This window comes from Aegilops tauschii, chromosome 6 (genome assembly GCF_002575655.3).
Source record: "Aegilops tauschii subsp. strangulata cultivar AL8/78 chromosome 6, Aet v6.0, whole genome shotgun sequence".
Lineage (NCBI taxonomy): Eukaryota > Viridiplantae > Streptophyta > Magnoliopsida > Poales > Poaceae > Aegilops > Aegilops tauschii.
Genome location: NC_053040.3, coordinates 85,386,376 through 85,399,672, shown reverse-complemented (window position 1 = coordinate 85,399,672; position 13,297 = coordinate 85,386,376). Strand labels below are relative to the sequence as shown.

At 41.1% G+C, this 13,297-nt stretch overlaps 1 protein-coding gene across 1 annotated transcript; it reads right to left on the bottom strand.

The window, feature by feature from the left end:
• Positions 1-4,748: 4,748 nt before the first annotated feature.
• Positions 4,749-12,424, bottom strand: LOC109763129 (probable UDP-N-acetylglucosamine--peptide N-acetylglucosaminyltransferase SPINDLY). The gene is made up of 18 exons (XM_020321985.4): positions 12,129-12,424; positions 11,280-11,686; positions 10,416-10,577; positions 10,160-10,335; positions 9,982-10,057; positions 9,266-9,394; positions 9,060-9,179; positions 8,915-8,983; positions 8,736-8,817; positions 7,972-8,066; positions 7,783-7,847; positions 7,479-7,677; positions 6,982-7,176; positions 6,665-6,759; positions 6,443-6,578; positions 6,155-6,372; positions 5,790-5,917; positions 4,749-5,606 (listed from the first exon to the last, which is right to left on the bottom strand). The coding sequence occupies exons 2-18, from the start codon at positions 11,646-11,648 to the stop codon at positions 5,095-5,097; spliced, it is 2,826 nt and encodes a 941-aa protein (XP_020177574.1). The 5' UTR covers positions 11,649-11,686; positions 12,129-12,424; the 3' UTR covers positions 4,749-5,094.
• Positions 12,425-13,297: the final 873 nt, after the last annotated feature.

Sequence of the window (13,297 nt, the reverse complement as noted above, 5' to 3'; positions counted from 1 at the left end):
CCTTCTATGTAATCGAGTCTGTGAGCTATATATAATAAAGATTAGTGTTGAGTCAAGGGCTTGATTATCTTGCTATGATCTTGAGGGAATAAAAGAAAAGAGAAATAATAAAAAGAAATAAAGAGATCATATTGATCTTATGGAGAGTAATGACTTCACATATAAAGAGTATGATGATTAAAAGTTGTTGAGAGTTGACAAACATAGTTTTGGTCATCGTTGCAATTAATAGGAAGTAATAAAGAAAGAGAGGTTCCACATATAAATATACTATCTTGGACATCTTTTATGATTGTGAGCACTCATTAAAATATGACATGTTAAAGAGTTGATGTTGGACAAGGAAGACAACGTAATGGGTTATGTTTTCTTATATCTGAAATAAAGTATATTGTCATGGATCATCCAACATGTTGAGCTTGCCTTTCCCTCTCATGCTAGCCAAATTCTTTGCACCAAGTAGAGATACTACTTGTGTTTCCGAATACCCTCAAAACCAGTTTTGCCATGAGTGTCCACCATATCTACCTATGGATTGAGTAAGATCCTTCAAGTAAGTTGTCATCGGTGCAAGCAATAAAAATTGCTCTCTAAATATGTATGATTTATTAGTGTGGAGAAAATAAGCTTTATACGATCTTGTGATGTGGAAGAAATAAAAGCGACGGACTGCATAATAAAGGTCCATATCACAAGTGGCAATATAAAGTGACGTTCTTTTGCATTAAGATTTCGTGCATCCAACCATGAAAGCGCATGACAACCTCTGCTTCCCTCTGCGAAGGGCCTATCTTTTACTTTTATCTTTTACCCTTATGCAAGAGTCATGGTGATCTTCACCTTTCCTTTTTACATTTTATCCTTTGGCAAGCACCTTGTGTTGGAAAGATCCTGATATATTGATCCAATTGGATGTAAGTTAGCATGAATTATTATTGTTGACATTACCCTTGAGGTAAAAGGTTGGGAGGCAACTATAAGCCCCTATCTTTCTCTGTGTCCGATTAAAACTCCATACCCATAAGTATTGCGTGAGTGTTAGCAATTGTGAAAGACTAAATGATAGTTGAGTATGTGGACTTGCTGAAAAGCTCTTATATTGACTCTTTCCGATGTTATGATAAATTGCAATTGCTTCAATGACTGAGATTTTAGTTTGTTAGTTCTCAATGAAGCTTCTGATTCATACTTTACATTGTGAATAGATTAGTACTTGAGCATAAGAAATCATATGACAATATATATATGTTGTTGTTATAAGAATGATCATGATGCCCTCATGTCCGTATTTTATTTTATCGACACCTCTGTCTCTAAACATGTGGACATATTTATCGTTATCGGCTTCCGCTTGAGGACAAGCGAGGTCTAAGCTTGGGGGAGTTGATACGTCCATTTTGCATCATGATTTTATATCGTTATTTATTGCATTATGGGCTGTTATTACACATTATGTCACAATACTTATGCCTATTCTCTCTTCTTTTACAAGGTTTACATGAAGAGGGAGAATGCAGGCAGCTGGAATTCTGGGCTGGAAAAGGAGCAAATATTAGAGACCTATTCTGCACAACTCCAAAAGTCCTGAAACTCTACAGAAGTCATTTTTGGAAATAATAAAAAATATTGAGCGAAGAAAATACCAGAGGGGGCCCACACCCTGGCCACGAGGGTGGGGGCGCGCCCTACCCCCTGGGCGCGCCCCCCGCCTCGTGAGCCCCCTGGCAGGCATCCGGTGCCCATCTTCTGCTATATGAAGTCTTTCGTCCGAGAAAAATCATAAGCAAGCTTTCGGGAAGAAACTCCGCCGCCATGAGGCGGAACCTTGGCGGAACCAATCTAGGGCTTCGGCAGAGTTGTTCTGCCGGGGAAACTTCCCTCCGGGAGGGAGAAATCATCGCCATCGTCATCACTAACGATCCTATCATCGGGAGGGGGTCAATCTTCATCAACATCTTCACCAGCACCATCTCCTCTCAAACCCTAGTTCATCTCTTGTGTCCAATCTTTGTCCCAAAGCCTCAGATTGGTACCTGTGGGTCGCTAGTAGTGTTGATTACTCCTTGTAGTTGATGCTAGTTGGTTTATTTGGTGGAAGATCATATGTTCAGATCCTATATGCATATTAATACCCCTCTGATTATGAACATGAATATGATTTGTGAGTAGTTACGTTTGTTCCTGAGGACATGGGAGAAGTCTTGCTATAAGTAGTCATGTGAATTTCGTATTCGTTCGATATTTTGATGAGATGTATGTTGTCTTTCCTCTAGTGGTGTTATGTGAACGTCGACTACATGACACTTCACCATTGTTTGGGCCTAGAGGAAGGCATTGGGAAGTAATAAGTAGATGATGGGTTGCTAGAGTGACAGAAGCTTAAACTCTAGTTTATGAGTTGCTTCGTAAGAGGCTGATTTGGATACATATGTTCATGCTATGGTTAGGTTTATCTTAATACTTCTTTTGTAGTTGCGGATGCTTGCAATAGGGGTTAATCATAATTGGGATGCTTGTCCAAGTAAGGACAGCACCCAAGCACCGGTCCACCCACATATCAAATTATCAAAGTACCGAACGCGAATCATATGAACGTGATGAAAACTAGCTTGACAATAATTCCCATGTGTCCTCGGAAGCGTTTTCCTTCATATAAGAAATTGTCCAGGCTTGTCCTTTGCTACAAAAAGGATTGGGCCACCTTGCTGCACTTTATTTACACGTGTTACTTGTTACTCGTTATAAATTATCTTATCACAAAACTATCTGTTACCGATAATTTCAGTGCTTGCAGAGAATACCTTACTGAAAACCGCTTGTCATTTCCTTCTACTCCTCGTTGGGTTCGACACTCTTACTTATCGAAAGGACTACAATAGATCCCCTATACTTGTAGGTCATCACAGCACGGGCATATTGTGCCCGTTTTTTGAAGTTTAAAGAAACGGATTTTTTAGCTCAAAAATTTCGATTTTTTTTATATGTGCACATATAGAAGTGTAATCTATGGTGTGAATTTTCATCTAAATCGGTGCTTGTATGTGAGAGATACGAAAAAGACAAATACATGCAAAAATCAGCTCTTTTTTGCTGGATTTTTGTCTTTATTGCAGCGTATAATATAACATCATTTCAGACGAAATTTGACAGTCACTTATAGCACATGCATATGTTTTTTGTCAAAAAATAAATAAATGGTAACTTTTAAGTGCCGGTTTTTACCCTTTAAAAAAATGTGCTCAGTGGCCACCGTGCTCTTAAAATACGTCGTGGTTGCTATGTACCTCTTCAAGCGATTTTGTTTCTATATGGCGCTCCTATGGGTCCGCACAAGTTTTATTTTTACTTTTTCAAGTTCGTGTTTATATTTTTTTTACTATTTGAAAAAATAAATGTTAGAAAAAGTTACAAACTGCCATAAACTTAGAAGAAAGTTTTAGTGCACTCGAAAAATGTTCAACATGTTTTAGGAAAATGTTTCACATGTATTAACAAATTATAAGTGTTTTTGAAAACTCTTTGTCATGCATTAAAATTGACAATGTGTATTTTACAAAAGGCTCAACATGTTTTTAGACAATGTTCAACGCATATTAAAATTGTTTTGAATATCCTTATATTTCTACAAACATGGTTGACATGTTTGGATACATTTGTAGAATTTAATATTATTAGACAATAATTTTTAATACATGTTGAATAGTTTACAAAATACAAAGTTGTCCAATTTTTAATAATTGGGTATTCTAAAAATAGAGTGAAGATACGCTATAATTGTGTCTGCTTCTGGTGCGGAATGAATATATATGAATTTACACAATAGTATTTAATATGGGTTGAACTATTTAAATCGACATAAATTTTTGAAAATGTTCATTTTAACTCTTCAAAGTACACGATAACAAAAGTAGAAAAAAGATTTGAAAATACAAAGTAATTTCATATTGATAATTATTGTATTTTTATATGGGAAAATTTGCGTGTCATAAAACTAAACATGAACTTGGAAACGCTATAATTGTGTTTGCTTCTGGTGCGGAATGAATATATATGAATTTACACAATAGTATTTAATATGGGTTGAACTATTTAAATCGACATAATTTTTTGAAAAAAATTATTTTAACTCTTCAAAGTACACGATAACAAAAGAAGAAAAAATATTTGAAAATATAAAGTAATTTCATATTGATAATTATTGTATTTTATATGGGAAATTTTGCGTGTCATAAAACTAAACATGAACTTGGAAAAAGTAAAAAAATAAACAGTGGTAATAAATAAAAAATAAATGATGGATAAACGCGTCAATTAGTCTACAATAGCTTTCTTGCTAATATTCTTTCGGAAAGCAAAGTTCACTTGTGTGGCTGGATCGTGCCGGTAGTTGACCAGGAGGTGCCTCGTTTGAAACTCCACGTTATTTTTCCATTTTATTTTTATCTAGCATACCCTATACTTCAGGACTTTCTCTATATGATTAAATAAAACTCAAGGTTGGTTTCTATAAAATAATTCCTCAGGAGCGGGGCATTCAACGCCTGTGCGCACGCAGCCCCTGACACATGGGCCACTGCCGCGCTAGCACGCGCACGGGACAAGTTTAGGCACCCCTGATATATTTAACTCTTTTTTACAATTTACTCCTGTTTTACATGAGTTTTGCTATCATTCTGCGAGATCGCAAAGCTTTTAATTACATGAGGCCAACAGAAACCAAAACCATGTCCGCAGCTCCACCCTGCCAATAAACAGTTGAAATAGCCTCAGTTAAATTTTAGAGAATCTAGAAGCTGTTCCTACATATACAACCAACGCCTTTCTCTCTGTTTCTACCATGCCAACTCAACTTGGCATATACTCTTTACTCATACACCTTGATCTAAAAATCAGACTAAGCATCCCCCACGAATTATATTACATCTGCTACAAGTCAGGGGCCACCAGTGTTTCAGAACCACATCCGTTTCCGAGGTCAACAACCAGAACACCTATAATGACCCCCAGCAGCGACTTTGTGATGATACATCAATGGCAAATCTCAACCTATATAATACATCAGTGTGTGCCTGCATCAATGGAGCCTCCCATTGGTCATCGGCTGCTATGCCCATTTGCTTCGCATCTCCCCGAAGGCGAGTGAGGTGAACTCACACCATTCACCATCATTTGGGGCTGCGCCTTCGCCGTTACGAGAGCCTGGTTACCTTCAGGAGAACTCACATGGTTCACCATTATTTGGGGCTCACCTCCCTTGGACGTGGCGTCAACCTTCTTTATTGGGGACTGATTATCTTCCTCAGCAGTAGCATTCGCTCTCTGTGCTTTAAGATCTGCATGTTTCACAGCCGTCTTGTCCAAGTCTTCGCCCGCCAGCACCTCTAGGCGCCTGAGAGCTGGTGAATCCCCATCACAGTACCTATGCCACATGCTTCGGTATGCAGATTCCAGGCCCCGTGTGAAACTCTCTCCGTCGCAGACTGGTGATTTTATCATCAGTTCTCGGAGGCTCTTCCTCAGTTCTTCTAAGGCACTCACATCTGATGCCAACCCCAGTGCTAAGCTAACATATTCGTCCTCCGTTTTGGCAACCAGCCTCCCCAACCCTGCAACAAATAATTCTCAGTCAGACAATTCCATATGTTTATATAACAACAATATACAGGTCCCCTTTTTTAGGTTCCATGATAACAGATATAAGTCACACAGAATCTAGACGGTGGAAAAATAAATAACTAGGCAGGAGAGAAATAAATAAAAATTCATGTCCGCCTATTGTTAGAACGTACCAACTTTAGTGAGTAGGCTAACACCAACATTATGAGCATGAACTGAACCAGCCATTGTAACACATGGAACCCCCATGTAAAGAGATTCACATGTAGTGGTAGTCCCAGCATATGGAAACGTATCTAGGCTGCAAAAACACAAATGGAAGTTCAGTCAGCTTCAGAGGAACACCGATAATGGAGAACACATTTTCTGAATATTCGCGAAAATAGTAAGGAATTGCAGTGATCAATGTAGGATAATGATATTTATTGGCATGGATCTAAAGTTTATATATAAACGCACACCCTGACAAACATGTAAGACTTGGCATAGAAGATCCTAAATATGACACAACTATATTACAAGTGAAACAACTTCTCACCTGATGTCCATTAAGGAATATGCTTGCATGTGGTCATGGTTGAGATGGATGAGTGGTAGTAAATCAACTCGTAGAGACTCCAAACCCAACTCCTCAAGTGTCGATAAAAATTTCTGTCTGATACTGTCACAGCAGAATGGCTTGCACTTAACCACAAGCCGCGAGTTAGGGACTGCACACAATATTCTGGCCCAAACTTGCATAACTTTCGGTGTGATCTGCCAAAAATAACTTTATGAACAGAGTGATTCAATGAAGTTAAATAAAGCGTTCAAATCTGTTATGCACCTTTGCTAGATTGTTAAAACTACCAAACGTGATGAAACCATTTGAAATTGCTGGTGTGGGGCAAACTGGCCCAGCTTCTGGAGAAGGAGTGTAACAAAGAAAACTTTCAGGAAGGCGCACCAACTCCTCAACATGCCTGCAGACAGTCGTTACTATGAGGGTTCTAGACGCATAGGGAGAAACTGCATGACATAATAACTACAAGAAAAGCATCTGGCATACTTCTGGTTTGTATTAGGAGAATCAGCCAATGAATCTGTTATTCTGTAGTCAATTGCTGGTAAACCTGTCGTATTAGGGTAACCAATCCATGTAACCTGTATGGACATACATACCCAAGTTAGAAATGCCCTTCTCAGCAAAACAGTCAGATAGCAACTGACTCATTGATCATGAACTACTTGGAACGATTTGAGTGGATAGGGATGGAAAGGGACAAATAGAAGCTCCCAGAACATAATAATAGGCATAACTGCTCATATGCAAGGTGTTCTGAAAATAAATTTAAGTCGTTGAAATGCCACGTGGAACACAAATACCTGAATAGGAGCAGGACAGCACGCCATTGTTCCTAGTTTATTATTTGCTGTATGACCAGTAAGTTCCACAAGTATATCCACTTTATCCTCTCTGACCAAGGTAGCAACCTTCTTTTCATCAATACCATATATATCTCTCCAGACCCCGCCCTTTTTTAACACCTTATCCTTGAATCGAAGGGTCTTGGCATCTGCCTAGAGAATCATCAATAATAAAAATATGATCAGAAAAAAAGAGCAAAGTGTGTGAACAGAAGGATAAATGATGAGATAACCCCAGATCCACCTTGATAGCTTTACATTGCAGTTACTTCTTTTCTAGTTTGTATATCTCGTGTTACCAAACTAATTTTGATAGATAAATTCTCTAGCTGTTGGACACCAGATTAATGTTTTTGTTTAGTTAAAGGGGTAATGAGGCAAGTCAGCCAAAATAAGTTGATTGTCACTGAGTGCCCAAAATCCAGAATAGCTAGCAAGGAACAAATTGTCTATACCTTCACAACACCAGAATAGACGACCACCTTGCAATTTGTGTAATCATGGTGTGTAAGGGGGGCTTCAACGAAGTAGGACACGGAGTGAGTAAAAAAATCAGGAGACACATAACCAATGACCAGTGGACGATCAGCGACTTTTGGGTTATCCCAACTAGTATACTGTGCATACAATTTCATAAAGCGCTTTCCCCATTCCCTGCAAAATATTGAGTTAATACTGATAGTATAAATGCCATAAAAAAATACATGATCATGGTAAGATAGAAATGGCACTTTCATTGCAAACAGTGCATAAACTGACCTGTGAGCATCATAAAGCTTGTCATCTGAGCCCTCGTCGATATAGTTCAATGCAAGCAAACGGTTCTGCAAAGAGTTGTTCTGTTAGTTGACCATGTAAGGAGAGAATGTAAGCTATACAGTTTCATATAGCGACATACAAGAGTACAGAAGATAGTTTAAATAACAAGTTTGAGGCCTAACAAAGTACCTGACCAGCATTTCGTGAATCAGGATCAATTTGAAGGCATCTTTCATATGCCTGTACAGATAATGTAATACTTCCAGCATCTCTGTAAAGAACACCTATGACAGGTAATCGTGAACTGTCAGTCACTTCGCAAACGCCTAATCGATGTTAAAAAGAATATTCAAAGAAAATAATTTTTGCAAAGCTTCCGTACTTGTAGTTGTACCCATTACTCGTGGACAAGTAGGAGGTACACACATTGGGGAATATTGAGGAATTTTGATTTCCAAAACAAATTAAAATAAATCCTGATGTTCCTTGACACTTTGGAAGGCCACAGCAAGTCCAATGAAATCGACAAAACTAGCAAACCCCTAATGGCCACCCTGTCCCCTGTTTACTACTACCTCCGTTCTGAATTAAGATGTATTGGATATTTCAATATGGACTAGACGTACTGAAATGAGTGAACACACTAAAACGCGTCTATATACACATCTGATTCAGGGAAAAGTTAGAACCTCTTATAAAAGTGAACGAAGGGAATACAATTTTATAGCTGACTGTTCAATGCTACTCATTTGTGCACCGTCCATCGTTCAATACTGCCTGTATGATGTTTGTTTTTATCTAAATACATGCATCAATGTACCCTCATCGTGTATGGTACAACTATAAAAGATGATTGGTGGTCACAGAGCCGTCATGGATTCTTAGCTGGAACATGTTTCAAATGACATGCTAATATTAAGTATCTAAAATGACAGAGGTTGATTGTTCATTACCTAAGTTATTATATGCTTCAGCATAAGTGGGATTTGCAAGTATGGCCTTCTCAATCATGCTTGCAGCAGCGTCCATCTTGCCCTAAATATGAAAAATGTATTTCAGTAAGCTAAAAATGCAATGTAACCAGTCAACCACGGTAAGAATGTAAGAAATCAATAATGGTAGAAGAACATACCTGAACCGTATAGACAACTCCAAGGTTATTCAATGACTGGGAGAAATTTGGCTTAATTGACAAGGCCATCTACAAAAAAAAAGAAGGAAACAGGCAATAAGTAAACACGACTCTAACAAACATGAACAGAATTGCATACGCTCACTTGATAACATTCAACGGCTTTGTCGAGATTATCCCTATCCTTGTATATTACTCCCAGGTTGTTGCATGCCTCCGCACAGCGAGGATTGAAGTGCAGAGCGAGTTCGTAAAAAACAATAGCCTTCATAAAAATCACAAGTTGATTAAGTCAGCCAAAAGTGAATGCTAATAGTAGAACCAAATTGATGGAATTTTCATGTAACTCACCATCTCAAAATTCAACATTTCACCATATGCAACACCAAGATTATACATTGCATCAGCATAGTGCCAATTATAGAACAGAGCTTTCTTGTAATATGCCACGCCTTGATTGATGTCACCTTCAATTTTAACCTGAGCATCTCCGATGTTTAAAATGATAATTAATATTAAAAAAGGTTGTGCCTTAATCAAACACAAACAGTTGCCTTTAACCAGTCACAAAAGGTGTCAGTACTATCTCTCCTACATAAAAAGGATGTAAGGTTCTGTCGTCCACCTCGTCCTTCATCCAACATTCCCCATTCCCTCGTCTTTTATTGACTTACCAAATAAAAATATGTTTTCTTTGGCAAGACAATAAGTTCTTACTAAGTGATTACCAAATAAAATCCTAAAAGTTATTTAGGTAGGTAAATCATGGGCATGATTTGATAAACAATTATTTAGATAATCACACTAATATGGAAGGTAATCATGGGCTAACATATTAAAGAATATTTACACTCATTGCAACGCACAGGCAATTATCTAGTAGACAACTAAAGGTATACAAAAGAGAATGCAATTGCAGCTGAGCTTCTGTATAGCATGGAGTAAACAATGGAATAGGAATATATGATCCTCTTTGAAGGCCATGTTACAGTCGGTAAAAGAACAGAAATGAAAAATGATGGTAAGCGGTAGAATTTACACAACAGTAGAAGTGGACAAGTCCGCACCTTTGTACCCAAGTCGGTTAGTGCTATTGCCATGTTATTCTTAGCAATCTCAAAGTTGGGGGAAATAGTCAAGCACCTGGGGTACAGGAAGGTCATGCCACGGGTGAACTTCACGTTCTTGTTGTAGATTATTTTATGAATATCGGCACAATTCATATCAAAATAATGGCAAATTTACCTGTCGTAGCAGGCAATTGCTGCGTCTAGCTCTCCCCGATTCTTGTAAATAACCCCCATATTGCAATAAGCTTCAGCATACAATGGTCTCTCCAATGCAGCTTTTTCATAACAAGTAAGAGCTACGTCAAACTGCATCATCTCCGAATAAACCACCCCAAGGTTGTAATAAGCAGGCTGCATAAATCAGGTGTATACATTAGCAGAATGCTAAATTGACAGACAAAAATAATAACGGCTAGAGTTGATGATTGTACCGCATAGTGGCTATCCACTTCAAGAGCTTCACAATATTTTTGAATCCCATCTTCTGTATTGCCTGCAAGCTTCAAGCTAGTTCCAAGATCGGTCAAAACAATAGCAAGAAATTCCGCAGCAGCTTTATAGGAAGGATCCGCACTTCGAGCTTTTTGATAAGCCTGTTCCAGATTGTTTTTCCTCCATTAGAACATAAAATTTGTACAACACAATAGCTACAGTAAAACAACAAAAAACTTAAAAGCGTTGTGTACAGTCCCTACTAACAGTTTTGGACAATATGATGTTTTAACCTAACGAACTAAGATTGGTTAAAATTTCTTATAATCACACTAAATATAAGGGGTTGGAGTTCTCTAAGGGAGAAATAGTATGCATATACATTCCAAGCAGAATCCTGCTTTCTTTTACTGCAGTTGTCATCTGCCCTGATTTAGCAAACACTTGTGTGCTTTCTACCCACATCAGCTAGACTGTTAAACAGTACTTCCGTCACACAAGAGATTATACATACACAGGACACAATGATGGCTAGGTTAATTTGGACAAACTTAGCGTAAAACGGAAGTTCGTAAATAGCCCTTACTTTTAGATCTAACTTGTATTCTGCAGAACAAAAAAAACTAAATTTCAGGAAACATACTAACGCCGGATCATCCATTCAGGTCAACATGGAGGAATAGATCAGATTCGAGGCACATACTCAATCAAAGATTTCCGGTGTTTAGCTGTTCACGACAATAACAACAACAATGCTATGAAAAAAAAAGTCTGCTTTTTCTGAGACACAGCTCACAAGAACCAGCAAGCCAGCAGATAGATGAGAGAATGCACATAACAAATGATTAAATGTTGCTCCATACCTCTGCGGCCTCAACCAAGTGACCTTCGTCTTTGTATATCATCCCACAATGCGTGAGAGCACAGGCATTCTTGGGATCGACCTTGACAGCCTCGGTGAAGCAATCCAAGGCCTGCCTTGGCAGGCTCTGGGCCTGGAGGCAGATCCCTTTTCCGATAAGGGCCTCCACATTCGTTCCATCCTTGTCAAGAACGGTAGTGTACAACTGGAGAGCATCAGCAAATTTGTTGCGTGACCGTAGGATGTTGGCATAGCGAAGGGCGTCAGCCCCTTCCGGCAGCTGCTTGGCAGGGGGAGCAGCAGCCCCATTGCAGTCAGGAACGGCGCCATTGCTCTCCTTCCCTTGGAGGGACTCCATCCCTGGCTGCATGAAAGAGAGAGGGAGAGTCTCCTTGTCTCTTCCTTCCTCTGTGAAAGATTGCAGACATGAATTGAGTAGGGTTTAGTAGAATTCCGGTTGCATATACCAGCGTACGGAAACGCATCGAGAAAAGGGAGAAAAGAATCTGGAGCGGAATGCGCGTAAAGACTAAAAAAAGACCCGGCTTTGGACTAACTCTGAATTGCGCAGTAAAAGTCGCGGCCTCTTTGCAAGAAGGCTTGCAAGAAACCCGGATGGGAAAGGAGGACAAGAAATCAAATTCCAACCCAGCCAGCGGAAGACGCCCCAGGAATCCTCCAATAATAGGTAAAGACGGGGGGAAATCGCAGGAAAATAGGGCGTGCCAAGTAGTAAGAGAGTCCAACAGAAGCAGAGCAAGCACGGAAGCGCGCCCGCTCGGTCGCCTTGTCGAGAGAGCGAGAACCCTAGGTCGCGGCGGGGAAGGAGGGGGGAGGGGGAGGGGCTCACATTGGAGGGCGGCGCGGGGCACCGGAGCGTGGAGGCGCGAGATCATGGCGCGGCGGGAGGGTCCCGCGTCCCCGCCGCGGCCACCGGGAGGCGGGGCGGTGATCACCGCCGCGGCGAGGGATCCGAGGGCGGCGGCGGCGAGGGATCCGAGGGCGGCGGCGGCGAGGGTTTCGGCGCGGTGGAGGAAGGAAGGAGAGGGGAACGTAGCAGCAGTGGTATTTTGGTGCCTCCCCCCTCTCTCTCTTTTTGCCTTCTTTTTTTCCCTTGGCTTTTACGCTTTCATCGTGCGTGCGCTCGCTTTGAGCTTCAGCCAGGCCCTTTTGTACTATCTAGTGCTGCAACCGGGCCGGGCCGGGACGGGACGGGTGGGCTTTTCTCGACTGCGGCTTCCTTTTCCTGCACTCGTGAACGGCGCGGGGCACCCGAGCGGGAGGAACCGCTAAAAAAAACCCCGAGCGGGGAGGAGCGGGGACGCCCTGTGTGGGTCCGAGCGAACCGAAAACACGCCCCAATGCGCCGACGTAGATGGACGGGTGTTCGTATTTTTGTCCGTCGCGATTCAGAGCGACACCCCGCCCTTATCCGCTGACCTGTCCATCGGTGGCACAGCGGCGATTATTCCTCACTTCCCCCCTCCTTACTCGTTCCCTCGACCTTGCCGCCGTCACCCAGCTCCGGCCACGACGACGCCTAGGCACGGCCGTCGCATCCACCAACCTATTCACCGCCGCCGCGTCCACCGAGAGCCGGCGTATGTGTCTGCTCATCGCCGTCGTCGTAGCAGGAAAAGGGACGCATGTCAAGGGTCGTCGACACCGCCCTCACCTACACGGGCACCACCGGAGGGTGTAGACGTCGACTGGCATGCTACCCTTGACCAATCGCGGCTCTACCACGCCCAACTCCGTTGCCACCCGAAATGTGTTCGGCCCTTTGCCCACAAGGTACCATGGCCGATAGTGATGATGAGTTTTTTTTCCAACAACATCATATGTCCATCGGATGATTCATCGCCCGAAGATGAGGACTTTATGGTTGCTATTATGGTCGTCAATGAGCACATTTCTAGGATGCGGCCAATATTTAGGTAGTCAATCCAAGGACATGCTCTGGCGTTGAATCGTAATAGAGAGAGTGGCCATTGCCTACTTTATAGCTATTATTTTCAG

Bases quoted from the DNA above. Each gene is read 5' to 3' on its own strand.
- LOC109763129 (XM_020321985.4), bottom strand. From the start codon at position 11,648: ATGCAGCCAGGGATGGAGTCCCTCCAAGGGAAGGAGAGCAATGGCGCC. The intron at 6,760-6,981 runs GTATTTGTGTTC...ATGTCCATACAG, and splicing joins GCTGTCCTGCTCCTATTCAG to GTTACATGGATTGGTTACCC. The intron at 5,918-6,154 runs GTGAGAAGTTGT...GTGTTTTTGCAG, and splicing joins TATTCCTTAATGGACATCAG to CCTAGATACGTTTCCATATG.